The sequence below is a fragment of the Plectropomus leopardus genome, chromosome 4, assembly GCF_008729295.1.
Source record: "Plectropomus leopardus isolate mb chromosome 4, YSFRI_Pleo_2.0, whole genome shotgun sequence".
NCBI lineage: Eukaryota > Metazoa > Chordata > Actinopteri > Perciformes > Serranidae > Plectropomus > Plectropomus leopardus.
The window spans coordinates 32192509-32211787 of record NC_056466.1 but is presented as its reverse complement, the minus strand read 5'-3'; the positions used below and the strand labels follow the sequence as shown (position 1 = coordinate 32211787).

The 19279-nt window shown below is 41.1% G+C and overlaps 2 protein-coding genes across 4 annotated transcripts; both read right to left on the bottom strand.

Annotated features, from left to right (window-relative positions):
* Nucleotides 1-785: 785 nt before the first annotated feature.
* On the bottom strand, nucleotides 786-10420 carry LOC121941908 (zinc finger and SCAN domain-containing protein 22-like). 2 transcript variants are annotated; one of them, XM_042484886.1, is made up of 4 exons: nucleotides 9982-10420; nucleotides 6377-6453; nucleotides 4605-4716; nucleotides 786-3841 (listed from the first exon to the last, which is right to left on the bottom strand). In XM_042484886.1, the coding sequence occupies exons 1-4, from the start codon at nucleotides 10256-10258 to the stop codon at nucleotides 2793-2795; spliced, it is 1515 nt and encodes a 504-aa protein (XP_042340820.1). In that variant the 5' UTR covers nucleotides 10259-10420; the 3' UTR covers nucleotides 786-2792. The 2 variants fall into 2 exon arrangements, with proteins under 2 accessions (XP_042340820.1, XP_042340821.1); XM_042484887.1 differs by having other exon boundaries at nucleotides 786-3838.
* A 3301-nt stretch (nucleotides 10421-13721) lies between these two features.
* LOC121941907 (zinc finger protein 8-like) lies at nucleotides 13722-19008 on the bottom strand. Of its 2 annotated transcripts, none has more exons than XM_042484883.1 (4): nucleotides 18575-19008; nucleotides 17225-17316; nucleotides 16383-16518; nucleotides 13722-15152 (listed from the first exon to the last, which is right to left on the bottom strand). In XM_042484883.1, the coding sequence occupies exons 1-4, from the start codon at nucleotides 18810-18812 to the stop codon at nucleotides 13957-13959; spliced, it is 1662 nt and encodes a 553-aa protein (XP_042340817.1). In that variant the 5' UTR covers nucleotides 18813-19008; the 3' UTR covers nucleotides 13722-13956. The 2 variants fall into 2 exon arrangements, with proteins under 2 accessions (XP_042340817.1, XP_042340819.1); XM_042484885.1 differs by having other exon boundaries at nucleotides 13723-15152; nucleotides 17225-17313.
* Between the last annotated feature and the right edge of the window lie 271 nt (nucleotides 19009-19279).

Here is a 19279-nt window from a genome sequence, read left to right as displayed (position 1 = left end):
TTTGCTAGCAAGTCACCGATGCATCTCACTGTGAGGTTCATTGACAGTAAAGACACTGAGAGAGGATACACATGAGCGAAATTAACACCGGCCAATATTTGTCTCACATTCAGTGTGAGCATAGACTGCATAAATAATGGATGTAGCTACAATGACAATACCCACTGATTTGTGGACTGCCACTTTGAGGCCTCAAGTTCTGCATTTTAGCCACTGCTTTCTTGGCTGTTTTTTTTTTTTATCTAGAAGTGACCATATACAGTGGGGAAGTAATAAGTCCTAAAAGGCAGAAATTCGTTAGCCTTTAAGCACTTATGGTTCCCTCGTCTAAAAGTCTATGGGTTTTTTGAATGGGTTTTCAGTAAAATGCCTAAATAAGGTCTGTGGTTAACACAGGCTTAACATTTTTAGACGTTTTGTTCTGCAACATAAAATATGTCCGCTTAAACACGATTTTTGAACTTTTAAGGTTTTACTCTTCTTAAAAAGACGGTTGCTGACAAGTGGCTAAATTGGACTACTGTGTTTATTGGGGATGTTAGACGTCATCACACCGGACACATAAACTAATTAAATCCACCTGGCTGCTTTACAGCTTTATAGAGTTGCACTCGAACTTGTAGATTTATCTGTTTTTTTGATTGTGTTTTAACGTGTTTTTGCAGTATTTATAGTGGTGACGTTTAGGTCGTGCGACCATGTTGTAGTTCGTATATAGCCTAACAATAGCTTTTTGCTTTTAGCGATTTCATTTACACTTCAAAACACACAAAAGTGGTGTTCATCTGTGAAGATTATCATGCTAAACAAAACCTTTAAGTCTCATAAACTTGTGTTTGTCAAAGAGCTTATTTTTGACGATCCACATGAGAGATGCTACTTGGCTGGCAGTAAGTCAGGAGACAGGTGTTGAACATAAGAAAATAGAAAATGTACCATTAACATCAAATTTGATGGTATTTATTCACAAGCTAGCTAACATTAGCTACCAAGCTAGCTTTCTACCGGCACTGCCCACATTCAGCATGTATATCACCTCAGCAGACGACAGTGACTCACCTGCATTCACTCATGTGTGACTGTGCCCTTAGAATGGCATAAATATATGAAAACAGAACTTGTTTTTTATGATTTGAAATATCTTGATCAAGGATGCAGGGAAGGCTATGATGTTGTTATCACATTCTTTATGTTTTATCACTGCATAGCTAACTACATAAAATACAACTTGCCACTAAGACAGCTTTGGGGTTATTGAAATGTGAGACTTTTGACCGAGCTAGGCTAACTATGCTGTCAGGTTCCCCTTGTTACCAGTTAAAAAACATAAATATTTCAATCAAAAACTCTACTGAGGACGTCTCAGCATGATTTTAAATGTTTTTTTGAAGTGGGACTGTATGAGGTACTTTCCATAAAACTTCTGATATAAGCCTAGTCTCAATTAGACGCCCAGTCTCTTTTACTAGCCTGGTGTGGCTACACATTTTGAAAAACAAAGGCCTGTCTCAATTAGAGCCCCGGTTACCATGCAGTTCATTTTTAAGTTTTTAAGTTTTTTGGATGTATAAAACCAGGTTTTTGGATACCCACAGGAGATAATGTTGGTTAGCTTCTGAAACTGTTGTAAATATGGACATGCTACACATATGGTTAGCTTAGTAAGATTCTCCACGAATTATTCAGTCCATTTTACTGAAACCATGAGCACCAAAGAAGAAGTGATACCGGCACAGGAAACGAGACGCAAAAATATAAGCCTGTTGAGTTCAGGGGTTTAAGCAAATAACGGCCCATTCTATTAACTGAAGTTTTAAGGTATCTATAGTCGGTATATACCCTTAAGCACTACATTTTCTCAGCCGCTTAACTTCTGTATTCCTACGCTTAAGTGCAGCTGTGCTACTCACTGTATTACGCCACATTTCGGCTTCTGGAGTGCTACTCCCGTCTGCTTCTTCAAACAGAGGGCCTGATAAAAGTCATTTACTGTATGTAATACACTGACTAAAGATAAGTAGCTCATACAGCCCCACTTCAAAAAATCCAAACTGTCCCTTTCATTTCTACACTTTGCAGTGTGAGAAATGTAATCTAGTGGTGGCAGCAGTCCAACAAAAACAAAAGAAGCAGAAGTGTGTGGAAATATGAGTCTGGCTTCAGACCTCACAGTGGGATAAGGCAAGAATAAATTTTTGTTAATAACACGTGCTTAACGTCTGATGACTTTTTATGTATTTTAAGTCAATTTTGAAAGTCGCCTCATTATATAAACACTATAGGGTTGTGAGGTGCTCAAAATGTTTCTGTTCACCCTGTTTCACAAAGTGGTCAGTGGACAGTGCAGGTACACTGTGATGATAGCTGTTTACCATCATCATAATCTAACATAATGCAGGATAAACTACGACCCTTTCCTCCTGGATCAGCCCCGCTGTGTAAACACATACAGACCATTTCATGACAGATTGATGGAATAAGTGTTCTCAACACTGTCTCAGGCACTCGAACAGTCCACTCTGTGATCCTCTCAGTTTGAAACAAGAAGTAAAAAGAGGTTGAGTGTGGTTTAGGAGGATTCTGCCTTTAAACAGAATTCACGTCACTGCTATGATCTAGGACAAATATCAACTATACGTGCCATGATGTCACAGGATACAGCCTGGCTGTTTTTGCTCGTGTTTACATAAGATGCTAGAATTCCCATGTAAAGGATTCAACTATTCATCCCTCAGAGCCCAATCTGTATGAGGATAAGCTCCTGATGCCATCCAGCTCCTCCAGCGCTCAGTCTACAGGCCACACTGGGACTGCTGCCGGTGTCTGCGAACGCTACACATTTGGCTGAAGGACTGTCCACAGCGAGAGCAGCTGTACGGCTTCTCCTGCGTGTGGACCGTGCGGTGCCTCTTCAGGTGGCTGGACGAGATGAAACTCTTCCCACACAGTGAACAGCGATAACGCCTCTCCCCAGTGTGGATGAGGAGGTGGACCCGCAGGTTGTTGGGCTGGGCGAAGCCCTTTCCACAGTGGGGGCATGTGTAGGGCCTCTCTCCTGTGTGCACACGTTGGTGCAGCTCCAGAGAGGCTGCAGTGGGGAAGACACGCCCACAAACAGCGCACACCACGGGCTCTTTAGCAGCAGCAGCGCTGCTTCTGTAAGGCCGCCTCTGGCTGGTCGTGGTGGCAGGAGGAGCTGCGGGGGGAAGGGGTGGAGGAGGTGGTGGAGGCGGTGCAGCTGCGACTGCAGCAGCCGCGGCTGCAGCCGCAGCCATGTCAAAGGAGGCGGCGAAAGCAGCCATTTCATGAGCGCCACCTGTGAAAAGCATGGTCGGAGGGCTATCTAGACTGTCTCCTCCTCCCTGTGCGGGGAAGGAGGCAGAGGGGTGGCCAGTCTCTGTGTTCCCCAAACCAAGCTGTGCTACTGCGTACGCTGCGCCGAGATGGCTGACCCTCTCCTGCATCCAGGCCAGGTCCAGACCCAGGCTGTTGAGGCGGTCAGGGCTGGGCTCATCTGAGGCTACAGGGGCTGAGAGCTGGGAGGGATGGAGTTCATCCTCTGCAACATTGTCTGTTTGGATCTCTGACTTCAGAGCACCATCTGTGAGGCCCTCACCAAGGTCCCTGCGAGCGGCCTCAGGGCCTGTGACCCCCCCATTGCTGACTGTCAAAGTGTTGCCCACAGGCATGGTGGCTTTACGTTTGGCTCGAGGCCTGCAGGTCAGGTCCATGGTGGCCTCAGTGGGGGAGGAGGAGGGCTGGGTGGTGGAGGAGGGGATGTTAGTGACACTGGTGTCAAGAACAATATCAGTGGGTGGAGGCTCCTCACTGGGCTCCACTGCTGAAGACGAACAGAGAGACACAGGGGAACAGAGACAGCTGAGTTAAAAAAGAAAACAGAAATATTATTACTGCACTGTTTTGCTCTAAACACCATCAGATTTTATGAAGCCGCACAGAGAGGGCTGCTGAGGATTGTCAGGAAGAGTATGAATTTAGGGGAATCAAAATCTATAAATAAATCAGTCTTGGGGACAAATCTAGGTCAGATCCCTCCCAGGATATTTCCTCCAGTGCACAATCAGTTTCCCTACCACAGAAAATAACATCTTCATAGAAATATTTTCAAAAATCCTCTGGTCCCTGCTTATCATTTGTATTCTTCAAAGAAGTTTTTTATATATATTATATATAGTTCAGTATGTTTTGAGTTGTCATTACGTCAGCCAACAGCAGGAGCGTTTATTGGTCTGGTGTGATGCAGCGCATTCTGGCTGTAGTAGGTTTTCTACCTCTTGAGCAAAAGCATCCTTTTTCTCTGTCTTGTCTGGTCATGTTGCACCAATGTCAAAACTATTTGCATCTTTGTACTGCAGAGACAGACTAGTTTTATTAAAAGACCATCTTCCCAGCAGTGAAATACTTCTTTAATGGAGAAAAACTGACCAGCCAACTGAAGTCCAAACGCAGTGTCAACTTTCCAGCGGCCATATCCACTAGTTTATCAGCATATTCTGCTTTGTTTGAATTAAACCTCAAGTAAACACTGAAGCCAGCAGAATGACTAATGAAACACTGATTTCATCACGCACAGTCACACTCACCTGTAGACAGGCCACACTCGGCCCTGATGTTCACCTCCACCTTCAGGTCCAGGTTGCAGTCATCTCGCTCCACTTTCTCCTGCTTCACCAGAAACATATTGGTCTCCGCCTGCTGCGATAGGGACACAAACAGCTGGAAGATCTGCATTCCTCACAATCTTTCATCACTGAGTTCAGGAAAAACCTACAACAGACCTGTGACCATGTGACCTTGAAATCCATGATGTCAAGTAGGCTCAGGGGGATGTAATTTCATACCTTCCTGGATTTTCACCGGGGTATACGGTAGATGTCAGTATAAGTGTGCAGTGCTAAGTTGATTAGAAAGAGGAGCACCTGTATTTATGATGGTATTGAAAAACATATTTCGGATTTCTCAATACCCTGGTATACTGTAATACTGTGATACTGCCCAAGCCTTATGTCAAGGTACAAATACTCCACTACACATTGTGCTATGAAAGATTGTGAGTGCAGCAGAAACAATTCAAGAACTTTTAAAACCTATCTTTTAAAACACCCATCAACCATCACCATCTGCATCCAATAGGGATGAAACGATGCTGCACAAGGCAGTTACCAATCGATACAAAATATGTGAAATTCAAATCGGTGAGATGAAAAATGAACCACGATAATTTTTTTGAACAGCAGAGGGGGTTTCTACTTTTGACTTTGCTTGCTCGAAGTGCTATGTCACTACATGTTCAACGTCCTACGTCACGTCCGAGACTAGAGACAGCTCGCCAACATAAATAAGATGAAGCAAAGGCTCTGCGACAGGTGATACTGAAATAAAAGATGCACCCTCCAGTTTCAAATTGGAGGTGTGGCAGCATTTGAGCCTCCTTACATCAGAAAGTAATAAAGGCAAGGAGATAAGAGAAAAGACAAAAACAGTCTGCAAATATTGCAAGAGGGTGTTGAATTACACAAATAGTAAGAGAGCCAAAGAGCGTGTCCATCGTATCACCCACAAATCACAAAGTTAGTTCTTCAAACTCGCTCTCTCTGCTTTTCCCTCTAGCAAAAGCAAACCTTTCCACACCAGCTACCACTGTCACAAGTGAAAGTTGTAGGTTTTTTTTAACAGCAGGGGACTGTGAATGACTTGTGAATGTCCAGAAATGCGTTCATTGCATTGTTTGTGTTTTGCATTTATACCCTACCTCAGAAATAAAAAGGGATTCTTTCATTTGATATCGAAAAGAAGACAAAATGCAGTATCTTGTATAATTTTTTGTTTGAAATAATTAATAGAAAAGATTTCAGTGATAACTTCTTTTAAATCTCATTTTGCATTTTAAAAAATCCTGAGAAAATCATATCGTGTACCCAGTATCGTGAATCGAATCGTGAGTTGAGTGAATCGTTACATCCCTAGCATCCAACTAACATAACTTTAGGTTACAAAGGTAACCCCGGTTCTCTGATAACATCAGTGAGGTATATCGCCAGACGGCACAGTGAGACACCGAGCGCATGCTTGAAAGAAAGGTTGCAGTTCATATTGTGAAATATCTTACATGATCTTCCTCATCATGACGTGACTAAAATCACATGATTTCAATTTCATACACATGGTGTGTTCGGTGTTGTGATTGTTGGTTTTAGCCGTTTCTTCTACTTAGGTCACCAGAGAGATTAGTTTCCTTCAATTCCATGTTATAGAAGAAGAGATGCCTTACAAACAGTATAACCCTGAAAAAGCTTTGAAGTGCTCACATAATCAGTAAATCATATTTAAACATTTTCTGCTGATGAATCTTTACCACTGAAATGTGATGGAAGGGTTTTTCTTCAGGCGTGTCAGGAGGAGGTGCCACCACAGGCTGATGGTCATCATCTCCTGAAAAAAACATAAAAACAGGAAGTATTAAGCACAGGCTTTCTTGCAATTTTAACTTGTGGGATTTTGGCCTCTTAATCATTCTTTTTGCACAAATTATCTCTTTAAAGTCATCCATTAACTTCTGAGCGATCTCCTATAGCTTCTGACTTTACAGTGTGTGACTGAGGGGGAAAATGGAGTGATAAAGTAGTATAATAAACATATACTAGCATTCATACAAGTACCAGTTGAGAGAGCAGAGAAAGCATCCATTCATGTAGGTAGTGACTATGTTCACACTGCAGGCCTAAGTGCCCAATCCGGATTATTTTATAGATCAGATTTTTTAAATGTAGCTGTTCACATTTTCATTTCAAATGGGGCAAAAATTAGACTCCAGTTTGAGCTGTTCATGGCCCTGATGTGGCCCGCATGGCGCCACCCATAGCACCTTCGCACACCTTCAAATCTCCATTTCTTACCCCTCAAATGAAACTCTCTGTCCATTTTTAACCAATCGCAGGAGTCCTCCTCTCCAGTTCTTACCAATCTGTGTATTAGCTTGTCAATTGTAAGTTTTAGAGGTACATATTTATTCAGAAATGCCAGCGAGTTCACATTGTTGTTCTCCCTGTCAGCCACGATCCACTGGAACAGTAATGTTAAAGCTGTCAGCTGCTGAAATTGATATAACAGTAAATAAATGAACGTAAGGATGTAGTTATTGTGTTACTGTGAATGTTATGTATACAGTAACTGTATATATTAACAGCTAATTATTGTAGTAGTTCAATAGTAGTATATATTTATATATATATATATTATATATATTTTCCTCTTAGCATGATTTGTTCAGTCCATCTTCTCTCGTTTTTCTCAGCTGCAGACACAGACACGCATGCAGCTGAACACATAAACTCACATGACCTCAACAAGCACCCGTAGCTGAGCAAAATAACCTGTTTGCATATCAACAAAAGTAAGAATAACATCATGCCTGATCATTTCTTTGTATTTTTGTCGGTCTTTTTTGTTAGTTAGTCCTGTTTTGTTCGGTGTTGTCTGAATTTCAGTCTCCATCTACCCAAATGTATGCTTTGCCTATTAATACACCGTTTTTTGTTATTGTTTTTGTCCTTTTGCACTCACTAATAAAAAAATCAATAAAAAAAGCAAAAATGTAAATATATTGGGAAGTTTCTATAGACTATGAATGGTGCTCTTATTTTTATGTATTTAGCTGTTCTCTTGGATAGGCGTAAGGCAGGAGCCGGTAACATGTTTTGTTGAGCGTTTGCCTAATACTACTCGACCAACCGGCCTAATATTTTGTGTGTACAGTTATGACTGTATGCTCAGAGTTGTTGAAAAACCTGTTTTATTAACCATTTTGTTTGTCATTGACTGTTGACTCATCACTGCTCTTAAGTGGTCGGTAAGGGTCTCAGCTAAAAACGTCGAGCCTTACTTTCTGTTTCGGGCCACATTTTGGCCTTCGTCGTGGCTCAAAATCTGACATCTATAGCAAAGTTTGGCCTCATTTTAAACCAGAGCATCTGCAGGTTAATACCAGAATACATGTGACATGATCCACTGAAGTTAGACATGGGACGAGATCAATCAGCTCCTGGTTTTGATATCTTTGTTAACATCTTGACTGTAAGGGAGCTGGGAGGAATAACTCCCCAGACCTGGTTTTGTTTTGCCCTCCGCGTGGCGTTCAGACGCAGAGCATTTTGCCTGCCCTAATTTGGAGACTTGCAGATTTTGTTGATGTTTCCTTCGTTTGTGCTTCCACCATAAGTAAGTAAATAAGCAAGCTAGTAATAGGATTTCTTTTTTTGGCCTCTTTAATTTAGGGTGCCTGCAGTGCAAAATCTAGCATTGCCACCACATTCACAAAAAAAACATCAAAACATGCGGAATGATCGGGAATGGTGTGCTATGACTTTTCTCCGAGATTCACCAAAACCGTTTTCACGAAGATCACAAAAAATTGTGCAAAACTTTACAATGCGTTTCTATGGGACAGAACGTTGGGAGCTAGAGTGGAGGAGACCAAACGCAGAGTGAGGCTAGAGTGGAGAGAAGCCGAAAAATACTTTCAAAAATATCTCAAAAAAAAAAAAAGCTCTTACTCTCATAATTTTTACTCAACATACACAATTTGTACATCAAAACGTATGGAAAATTTCTGATGATTGCATACGCTTTTTTAAAAAGTCAAACTGACTTACACATTTGGCTCAGTGAACAAAAGGAGGGCCAATAAAATCCCCATTTCGCCAAAAGAAACTGAGATGAGAATTTTCTGGAAAACAGCTGACATCACCAGTTTCTCACTGGCTGTTTTGCTCATATTTTTTCACACCACAAAGACAAAACTGCCAAGTATGCTTACGGGGGAATCCTCCTTCTCTGGTGAACTAATATTTGGACAATGTGAATCCATGGTTTGGGCAAAAAAAGAGAAGTTTGACAACTAATTTATCTATTGACTATTTATTTAGACATTTTAGGCAGCTTCAGTTTTATTACTTCCTCTATCATTTTATTATTTTTAATATGTTATTTTACTTTGTGCTGTCATTCTGTCATTTATTTGTTATTTACAATATTTTAATGATTTATCTTTTATTATTACTATTATCATTTCATTTATCTATTCATTTTATCTTTGTATTTATATGTTTTATTCTGTCTCTGGTGTTTCCTCACTTATGGTAGCATTTTCTCAGTTCCTGTTTTAATGAGTACTCCTGTTTTTTGTAGTGCTCTACTTAATCACAAAGTCTATTTTTTATTCATGTGTTTGTGTGCTTGTGTGTGTGTATGAAGCACTTTGTGTTATGGTTTGTTTATATATAAAACAGTGCTATGCAAATAAAGTCTTACTGATTGATTTTTTAACAAATTCATGCCTTCTGAAAAAAAATACAGAATACAATGCTTTAAAGTTAAATGTCCCTCCTCAGGCAACAAAAAGAAAAACAACAACAAAAAAACAAAAAACAAACTCCTTCCCTAGTGCATGGAAAAAAAATATCTGAAGTACTTCCCCCGTTTTTCACCCCATCATAAATAAATAAAAAGTCCCTTAAAAGACAGCATTTTTGTAACCGACCTATACTGACAAAGATCCAGTGTATTTCAAGCCTTTAGTCTAACTCAACTGTACAGCAGACTTTTCCTCCGGTATGAGAGTCATCATGTGACATCATGTGTGTCTGTATGATCCTGAGGGCCCCAGTAGTGCAGGGGCCACAGTGGCATGACAGATAAGTTACAGCAGCTATGGAGGCAGACTAACAGCCACTGAAAGCCTCTGTGTACTCTCAGACTCATCACAACTGAACGCATCAGCTGATCGATAAGCATGTTAGGCGCCTGATTGTATGTATGAGGACATGTGTGTGTGTGTGTGTGTCTGTGTGTGTGTGTGTGTCTGTGTGTGTGTGTCTGTGTGTGTCAGACTTAATGTAGCCGCGGTGGTGCAGCGCAGCAGGCCAGCTGCAGCCCTGCCTGTCGCCTTCTCCATATATTTACCTTCGGGTGGCCTAAAATGAACGGCGTGCGTTTCCTCGCGCTGACTTCGTCTCCTCATCTTCCTCTCGTAGCTCCGCATCTTAACGTCGATTTCTCGCAGTTTGTGCCGCAGGGCATCGATCTCCTTCTCGCTCTTCTCGCGCTCCTGGTCCATCTGAGAGCGCAGCGCCGCGTAGCCATCGTCCACCAGTTTGCAGATCTCCGCCACCGCCGAATTGGCCAGTACCTCGATAATCGAGGCGATTTGCGCCTGAAAGCCAACACAGTCCGCCATCATCGCCAGCTCCAGCTGTCTGCTGCTGCTCCTGCACGGGGACAGATGCGCGCGACGGACGGCTGCTGCTGCTGCTGCTGCTGCGGTGCACGGGCGTGACCAGATCCACACTCTGCAATGTGACCGACGAGCGTTTCATTTACTGTCTGCCTGTTTGTATGTGCTCCACAATGTTGTGGCTCCTTGAGGTGCGAGTGAGTCGCCTGCTGATGACGTCACTTTGTTGTTCAGCATCACTTCACAAGCAGTAGCGGATTTTTTTTTGTTAATGCCTTTGCATTAAAGTATATTGGATGGACACATGTACTCTCTCTCTCTCTCACACACACACACACTCACACACATACATAATTCACCAACATCATTTTATAATCCTAGTTTTTTAAAATTAATTGTCTAAATCTGCTGATTTCCTGCAATTTGTAGGATATTTCTTGCCAAGTTGCTCATTGCCATATATTGTATGTGTGTGTGTGTGTGTGCGCGCGCGTGTGTGTGTGTAAAGAGTTGTTTATAGTTTGTCTTGCATGGTTTATGTCTTTGTTTAGTCTTTTTTGTTTTTCTTGTGTTTTGTTTGCAACGTCATATTTCCTGTTTGTTACGTGACTGAATTTGTAAACATGCTTGAGCCATGTATGAATAATGAAAAAAGCGGAAAAAACATAAACAGGCAGCAGCAGAGTCTTTCTCTCAGTCGGACCTGATAGGAATTATAGAAAGATGTTTCCAGATATATTATTGACATTAATAATTACAAAAACTTTACATTATTTTTTCAGCAAGTTATTTTCGGGTCCCTTGCCTATAACAGGAACTTTGAGGAAAACTTTTTTTTTTTTTTTACAGATTTTACATACGTAAGTGTAAGTTTATAAATCAAGGGCCCCTCTTTACTGTTTTTCTAAACAAAGACTTTGAAAATTACAGATTCATTATTAAATCACTTATTAAAACCCACTTTTGTTGTTGTTGTCTATTTTTAATTTGTCTTTTAATTTATCTTTTTATTCTGTCTCTCTCATTATTATTATTATTATTATTATTTTCTTTTTACTGCCTTTATTTTGCCCACTTTTTCCTAAACGTTTCAGCCTCTAATCTCTTGTTAAATTCAGCTGATTATTACTAGTAGTATTATTAATGATAATAATAATAATAATAATAATAATAATAATAACTAATAATAATAAACTGCTAAATATGTAACTGAAATGTGATCTTAAGTAACTCCCCTGGAATTATCAGTGGACTTTGCATTTTGGACTCGATAAGAAACAAGACTCTTGTTTCCATTTGTGTGTGTACTGTGTGTATGTGTGTTGTGATTTTTAAATAGACTACTTTTATATATGATAGATAATAACAGATATTTATTCAATGAACACATACTCCTACAGTTTATCCTGATACTACATGCAGTACAATGCTATCATACTACAATACTACATTTGGAGAAAATGGAATTGGATTAGGTCTTATTTTCTTGCTGTGACTTATGTTAACCCTTTTAACCCTGAGCAAATCAGTGTTATTTCTTTGGAAAACATTAAAAGACAATGAGCAACCTGGTGAGAAATGTCCCGCAAATTGCAAGAAATCAGTAGACTGAAAAAAAAAGTTTAAAACTAAAGAAAAATATCCATTACACTGTAATGGATATTTTCATAATTAAGTATTTGAAATTGTGTTACTGAATTTTATATATATACTTATATCTATTTATCTATCTATCTATATTAGGGCTGCACCTAACGATTCTTTTTTTTTAATGATTAATCTATCAATTAGTCGATTAATCTATCAATTATTTTATTATTTGATCTGACAATTATTTTTACTTACTATTACTTGATTAATATAACAACGAATTCACCAAAAATAACATTTTAAAACTTGTCATACACTTCAGGGCATTATTCCCCAACAAAAAACAGCCCAGTCTTAACTGGTAATCTGTGTTTTATAGTCTGATAAAAAGTCTCTCCAAAATAAAATGAATGCAAGAGCTTGTTCCACTCAAGTAAAAGAAAGTGTGGAATCTACATTTAACAATCGAACAGCAAAATAAATAAAACAATGTAAAATTCAGGTCACTTTTAGGAGAAGTAACAAAACAGTTACTCTTTGTTACAGCAACAAAACCTCAAATCCAGCAGTCCAACAAAACATCTTACAGTAAAATTAGTGCAATTTGATTAACACCATAACTTTTCTAACAGAAATCATTGTAACTAGTATATTCTTTCTGCATCAAATTAGACCAGCTTTAACTGGGCCTTAAGGCATATCGCTGCCTGCTGATATGAGTGCTGTATTTTCATATTTATAAGCACAAATTCCTCTCATTTATGAAATTATACAAGCTCCTGCACAGCCGACAACCCCATCCTGTACAACAACCACATCCTGTTTCAAAATGAAATGCATTGTATCAGCAACTGATGGCATTCTGTCCACAGAGACACAGACAAAGCTTTTGTTTTGAAAGGGACGCAAGGAAGTGGAGTTAAAACAAACATCTTTGTATTTCCTCATCTCTAAACTGCAGTATAAAGTGGTATACAGTCAACAAACGCGAGCGTCACGCGTAGAAAAGCAGCGAGCCACTGTTTCTCTGGATGCGCTGCAGCTGACGCGCTGCTCAGACGCGCCTGATAGGCGCTGCTCAGGCGTGAGGTGTGCACGCTCTAACTTGACGCGGAAACAAAAACAACACGCTCGGCGCTGCTCACGATCTCATGAGGCGCGCGGTGTGAAACGGTGCGACGCGTTGACGCACGTTATGTAAATCGACGTATTAATGTAATCGATTACGCCGACGCGTCGCCCCAGCTATAATCTATATATTTATAACATATGAATTATTGAGTTATGGCCAAAAACATGTTTAAAGTCACTCTACGTCACTAGAGGTCACTGTAGTCTTGACCTTTGACCTTCAATCCCCTGACTCTAATCAGTTCATTTTTGAGTCCCAGTGGAAATTTGTGCCAACTTTAAAGAAACTCCCTCAAGGCCATCTTCAGATGTTAAGCCCAAAACAGTCAGACGGACCTTGACCTTTGAGCACCAAATTCTAATCAGCTCATCACTGAGTCTAAGTGACAGTATGTGTCAAATTTGAAGAAACGCCTTCAAGGTGTTCTTGGGATATTGCTTTCAAAAGAATGAGACAAATGAAAAGTCAGCGTGACCTTGACCTTTGACCACCAAAATCAAGTCACTTCATCATGGAGTTTAATCGAACGATTGTGCCAAATTGATTTTTAAAAAAAAAAACACAAAAAACTCAAGGTTTTCTTGAAATAGTACATTTACAAGAATAAGACAGACAAGGTTACAGTGGCCTTGACCTTTGATCACCAAAATCTAATCAGTTTATGGTTAAGTCCAATTGGATGTTTGTGTTAACTTTAAAGAAATCCCCTCAAGGTGTTCTTGAGATATCGCGTTTATGAGAATGGGCCTCTGGTCTCAGCTGTGTGCAGCACAGAGGCGTCAAACACGCTCTGTTCACCAAGTTCATGTGTTCAGACAGTCATATGGAGGCAGTTTTCTTTGTTTTATTGTAAACATGAACATGTATAAATAACAACAGCACAGTGTTTTAAAATGAGCCCTGCTGGCTTGATATGCACAAACACTTGTGGTTCATTTCTGAGTCACTTTGTGTGCTCCTCTGCGATCGTGTGTGTGTGTGTTCACTTGGCGTTGTGGACGCTCTGGTGGCGGACCAGGTTCCCCAGCACAGAGAAGTTCTTGCCACACTTGGTGCAGCTGTATGGTCTCTCTCCCGTGTGGACCGTCTGGTGCACTTTGAGGCTGCAGGCCTGCGAGAAGCGTTTCCCGCACAGGCTGCAGCTGTAGCGCTTCTCGCCCGTGTGCACGCTCATGTGTCTCTTGATGTGGCTGGACTGCGAGAAGCGCTTGCCGCACTGAGAGCAGCTGAACGGTTTCTCTCCAGTGTGCACACGCTGGTGAGTTTTCAGCTGGTGCGGGTGGACAAAGGGCTTCTTACAGAGGTGGCAGTGGTAGATTCTCTCCCCGCTGTGGGAGCGCTGGTGCACCAGCAGGTCTCTGGAGGAGGAGAAGGGGCGGCCGCACTGCTGGCAGCTGAATGCTCGCCCTGTGCTGCTGGGAAAGCTCCTGCTCCGAGAGTCAGAGGAGGCGTTACTGAAGGCGGTTAGAGAGTTGGACATGGATGAATTCCCGAAGCTGCTCTCGCTGCACAGGAAAGACGAGAGGGGCTCCTCTGTGCCTGCGACTGCATCTGCGGAGTGTTTGTGAGGGGCCGTCAGAGATCTGGCCACCTCCGGAGAGGAGAACAAGTCATCGAAGGAGGAGGAGTCCAAGCTGCCAGCGTCCAGTTCTGCTGCTTCACTCTCTGTGTGCTGACCGCTAGTGTTAGTCAATCTGCTGTTACTCACACACTCTCCTCGAGGGACAGAAACTAAAGTGTTAAATGTGCAGAGAGCTTCAGACCAGGAAGCTTCAGCCTCCAGTTTGACTGCAGGTAACACGGCGTCACCCCTCCAGTCTGCCGCAGCACCACACACACCCTTCACTCCAGTGTTTGGAGGAGACAGCTCTGGAGTCTTTATCAGAGACGTGTCTTCATCAGCAGACAGAGAGTCCACAACATGTTTGTTTAATTCTTTGGTTAATTTGGTCATTTCTCTGCCTCTGTTTGGATCAGGACCTCTCTGGTCCGCTGGATGACAGTCCCGACCCTGAGCTCCGGCCTCCTCCAGTCCCCCTTTCTCCTCCTGCTGGAGAGCTTTAGGTCTGACAAAGTCCTGATTTTCATACCGAGCTAACACGCTGACTCTGGGGAGCTCTGCCTCAACACTCATTGGACGGACGCTCTCAGCAGCCAGAGAAACACACTGAGGTCCAACTGCAAAATAAACAGAGAGAAAAAGACAAAATCAAATCAATCTTCCACCAATGCCACAAGCTGTATTTAAAAATCTTAAAATTAAAACAGTTTATAAACCACAAACACACACAGTCAGTTTTTAAGGGTGATTATTGTCTTATCTACAGGTAATATGTTGAAATTGAATGTTTTTCTAAAATAATTAAACAAAATAAAAAAGATTTCAATTTTGCATTTTAAATGAAAATGCAATCGAAATTTTATTTTTGTATTTTTCTATTATTATTATTTTCAATTTTCATTTATCCTATAACCGGGCTGCGTTTTCTTTCAGTCTTGTATATGCAGGTCTGGGAGTGTGTATTGTGTGTATTGCACTGATTTATATCATGTTTTTTTTCTGTTGGTATGTTTTTCTAATATTCAGAACCCAATAAAAATATTTTATTATTATTGATTTTGCAGAAATATAGTCCTGACAGTGTGGAGCGGCCGTTGAATTAGCCTTTAGGTGAGACAAAAATATAGATGCACAGTTAAATAAACTGTACATTACATCTTTACTAAGCTCTACAGAGCTTTACTGTAGAAGAACTTTATCCAGACGTATGCTCAATACTTTTAAAACACCTGCATTTTCACTACCGCTTTGATTCCATCAGCAGCATGTCGATGACATTACATCAGCGGGAGCGTCTGTTGGCGTTTCAGAAGCCGAGCGTCCTGCTGGCTGATACCATAGACTTTATGAGATCTTGCTTATTTCGCCATTTTCCTTGATTTTGTGGTTATTTTTCCTTAATTTTTGAGATTCCACCATGACTGAGTAGGCTCCACATATAAATGCTTTCCTTTTCTGTCAAATATTGATATTTTTACCCACTTTGCTGCGCTGCAGCCTGCAGTCCAGCCAGGAGCAAAGTCAATCAAAGAATTTTAGCTGTCAGTCAGAAAAACATGCTCATCTTGATAATCATACAGATCAGGAAAAAAAATAAATCTAATTAAACACGGACCAGATTGAAGATTTGTGGCTGTGTTTCAGCTTTAAAAAAAACCATCTTAATAATTATACAGATGAATGATTAATATAAAAATAAGTGACTTGGGGGCAGTAGACAGACGTGTCAGTCATACAGTGCCTGTTTGAACGAGGCTTCAGTAAACCAGCTGCAGCATGTTAGATGTTTTTGTCTTTCTCTTCCTTTGTGGTGTTTTTAGTCAAAAGCTGTACGGTATTTTATAGACCTGAATGTGTACTGCTGATGCTGGGCGCTGTCTGATGGTCCCCCAGCACACTGCAGTCCCTCAGCTCCTCCTCCAGTCTCTCCTTCTTTATCACCACCACCTCTGGCTCCGCCGGCGGCTCCGCCACAACCACCAGCTGGCAGACACAAAACAGGCACAGAGAGTCATACAGCTGCTACACTGCACATCTGAGTGCTCTGCTACATTATCCGCAGCCGTGCACGTGCATCTTTCCATAGCAACAGCTATAGGATGGAAAGATGCAAACAAAACAAGTATAAGCAATATATTAAGGATTTATCAACATGTGCTGCTTTGGAAAAACTAACATATATTACTAAAGGAAAGCTGGCAGTTTTTGAAAATATTTGGGGGAGCTTCATGGACATTTTGAAACAAAACGTTGGAGTGGGGTTGGGACAGTTGGAAATCAGAATATCAAGTTGTTGTAGTTGTTGTAATCTTCAAAATTTCTGTACATTGTAACTACTGTAATAACATCTGTTTATACTGTTGGTGTTGCTTAATCCATGATACATCTTTGTTTTTTATTTTTATACAGTATTGATAATTTCAGTCCAAGTAAATAATAACTTCTCTAATCAAAAAAATGTAGTGAAGTCCAAATGAAGCAGAGTAGAAATATAAAGTGAAAATACTCAACTAGAGTACAGGAACCTCCACAATGTCTTTAAGTACCATGCTTGACTAAATGCACTTAGTTAAATTTCTTTACTGCATTTCAGCTAGCAAGCATGAATTTCCCCTCTCTCCTGTATGTGGACATGAACAAAAGAGATAAAGAAAGAAAAGCTGACCTTTGAACAGACAGCAGCACTGACCTGAGACTGCTGGGTGTCCGTGTTCTCCAGGATAGTGGACTTTATGTTTCTTTTGTTAACGGCAGAACCGTCTTCTCCGAAGTGATGATCTGCTTAAAGCAAATTCGAGGACTTCGTTAGAATATGTCCACTGTTACTCTGTCACTATGTGCACTCTTTGCCATGTATCTGGTGAATAAATAATAAGTGTCTGCAGTGCTTTAGTTTTTTTTTCCTCGATTGTAAATCAAAGTGGAAGTCTGGCCTTTTTTTGTTGAAGTATCATTTTTTACCTGCTGCATGATGGCTTGTTGCCCTTTTCTTTTAAAACATGAAATGTGCAGCTTTAATTTGAGGGAGCAACACTTCAGATCCAAGAACTGGTGTTTACCTGCTCTTCGGTCAGTCTATGACACACACAAATGGCACACTCGTCTGCTGCAGCAGCGTGTACACAGCTCTGCTCAACTGGCAACGGGGGAAGCAATAGAGTGGTGAAAGGATGACATATTTCTGTAGGCCAACCAGGCAATAAGCATCACACTGGTTCCCTCGTTGAAAACCTCATTAGTTTTTTGAATAGGATTTTTAATGATCGCCAAAAGTAAGCTCTGTGATGAACACAAGTTTATGATACTTAAACATTTTGATCAGCATGAAAATCTTTACAGATGAACACCACTTTTAAAACAGAATCGAAAAATATTATAAACAGACAAATCTGCAAGTTCAAGCGTGACTGTTGCGGTTAAACTGAAAGAGGTGGGCGAGTGGGTTGAATGAGTTTCTGTGTCCGGTTTGATGACGTCTAATGTCCCCGACAAACACTGTAGTCCAATTTAGCCACTTGTTAGGAACCACCTTCATTAAGAAGCGTAAAACATTAAAAACTCAAAAATTGGGTTTATACTGACGTATTTCATGTTATTGAAAAAATATCTAAATATCTTTAGCCTGTGTTAACCACAGACCTTATTTAAGGCATTTTACCAAAAACAAATTCAAAAAAACCATAGAATTGAAGACGAGGGAACCATAAGTGCTAAAAGGCGAACCGACTTCAGCTTTTTGGGACTCATTACTTTACCACTATATAGCCTTTTTTTTAGTGGGTTTACCTGTGTTTAAAAAAACATGCATTTACATGATAATTTTGGAGGGAAAGGGTTGTAAGGGGGCAACAGCTGATATCAGGGGGGCCATGGCCCCGCCTTGGAGGCGCCACTGTAATGAAGGCGAGGCTGCAGTTGTTTTAATGTAGTATATATCATGCTGTTGAAATGTCTGATTTATGAGTGTGACCTGGTGTCTAGTGCTGTCCATGCAGGACATTAAGCTGGTTAGTTTAGTTTCGGGGGGGGGGGGGCTAACCTGTCGTGGAGCAGGTGAGCACGTGCAGCGGGGGGGTGGGCTCTCGCTCTCCCGCGCGGACCTCCAGCAGCCGCAATCTGCTCCTCAGGACCACGTTCTCCCTCTGGCTGCGCGAGATTTCCAGCCTCAGGGTCGCAAAACCGTCGTCCACCAGCTGACAGATCTCAGCCACTGCAGCGTTAGCTAACACCTCCATGATGGATGCCAGCTGAGAGTGGAAATCACCAAAACTCGCCATCCTGGAGGAGCACCGGCACGGTCCGTCTCTGCCGACAAAACCGCTGCTGACGTGTTTTTTCCGGATTAAGACAACCTCATATGGTCACACATGAGACACGTGAGAGGGGACAATAACGGTGACAGGCATTTCCGTTTTGACTGCAGTATAGAAACAGTTCTTCTCAATAAAAATGTTGTTTCTATTTACTTCCGGGTGTGCGGCAAGGACGTTTAAAAAGAGGAAAAGTTATGTCGTCATATCCCCGGGGTTCAGCACGTGCGCAGTAGAAATGAAGATATGGGTGAGAACAATACTGCAGTTATGGAAAGTCCGTAACCATTTGAAACCATAGACTGTATGAATAAATAAATGAATAATCTTAATATACAGTCTATGTGTAATTTTTTTTAATTAACAAGACATGGCCAAAAAAGTTAGAAACGATGGAGAAAGATTAAGTAAGAAATTCGAAAGAACGGAGATAA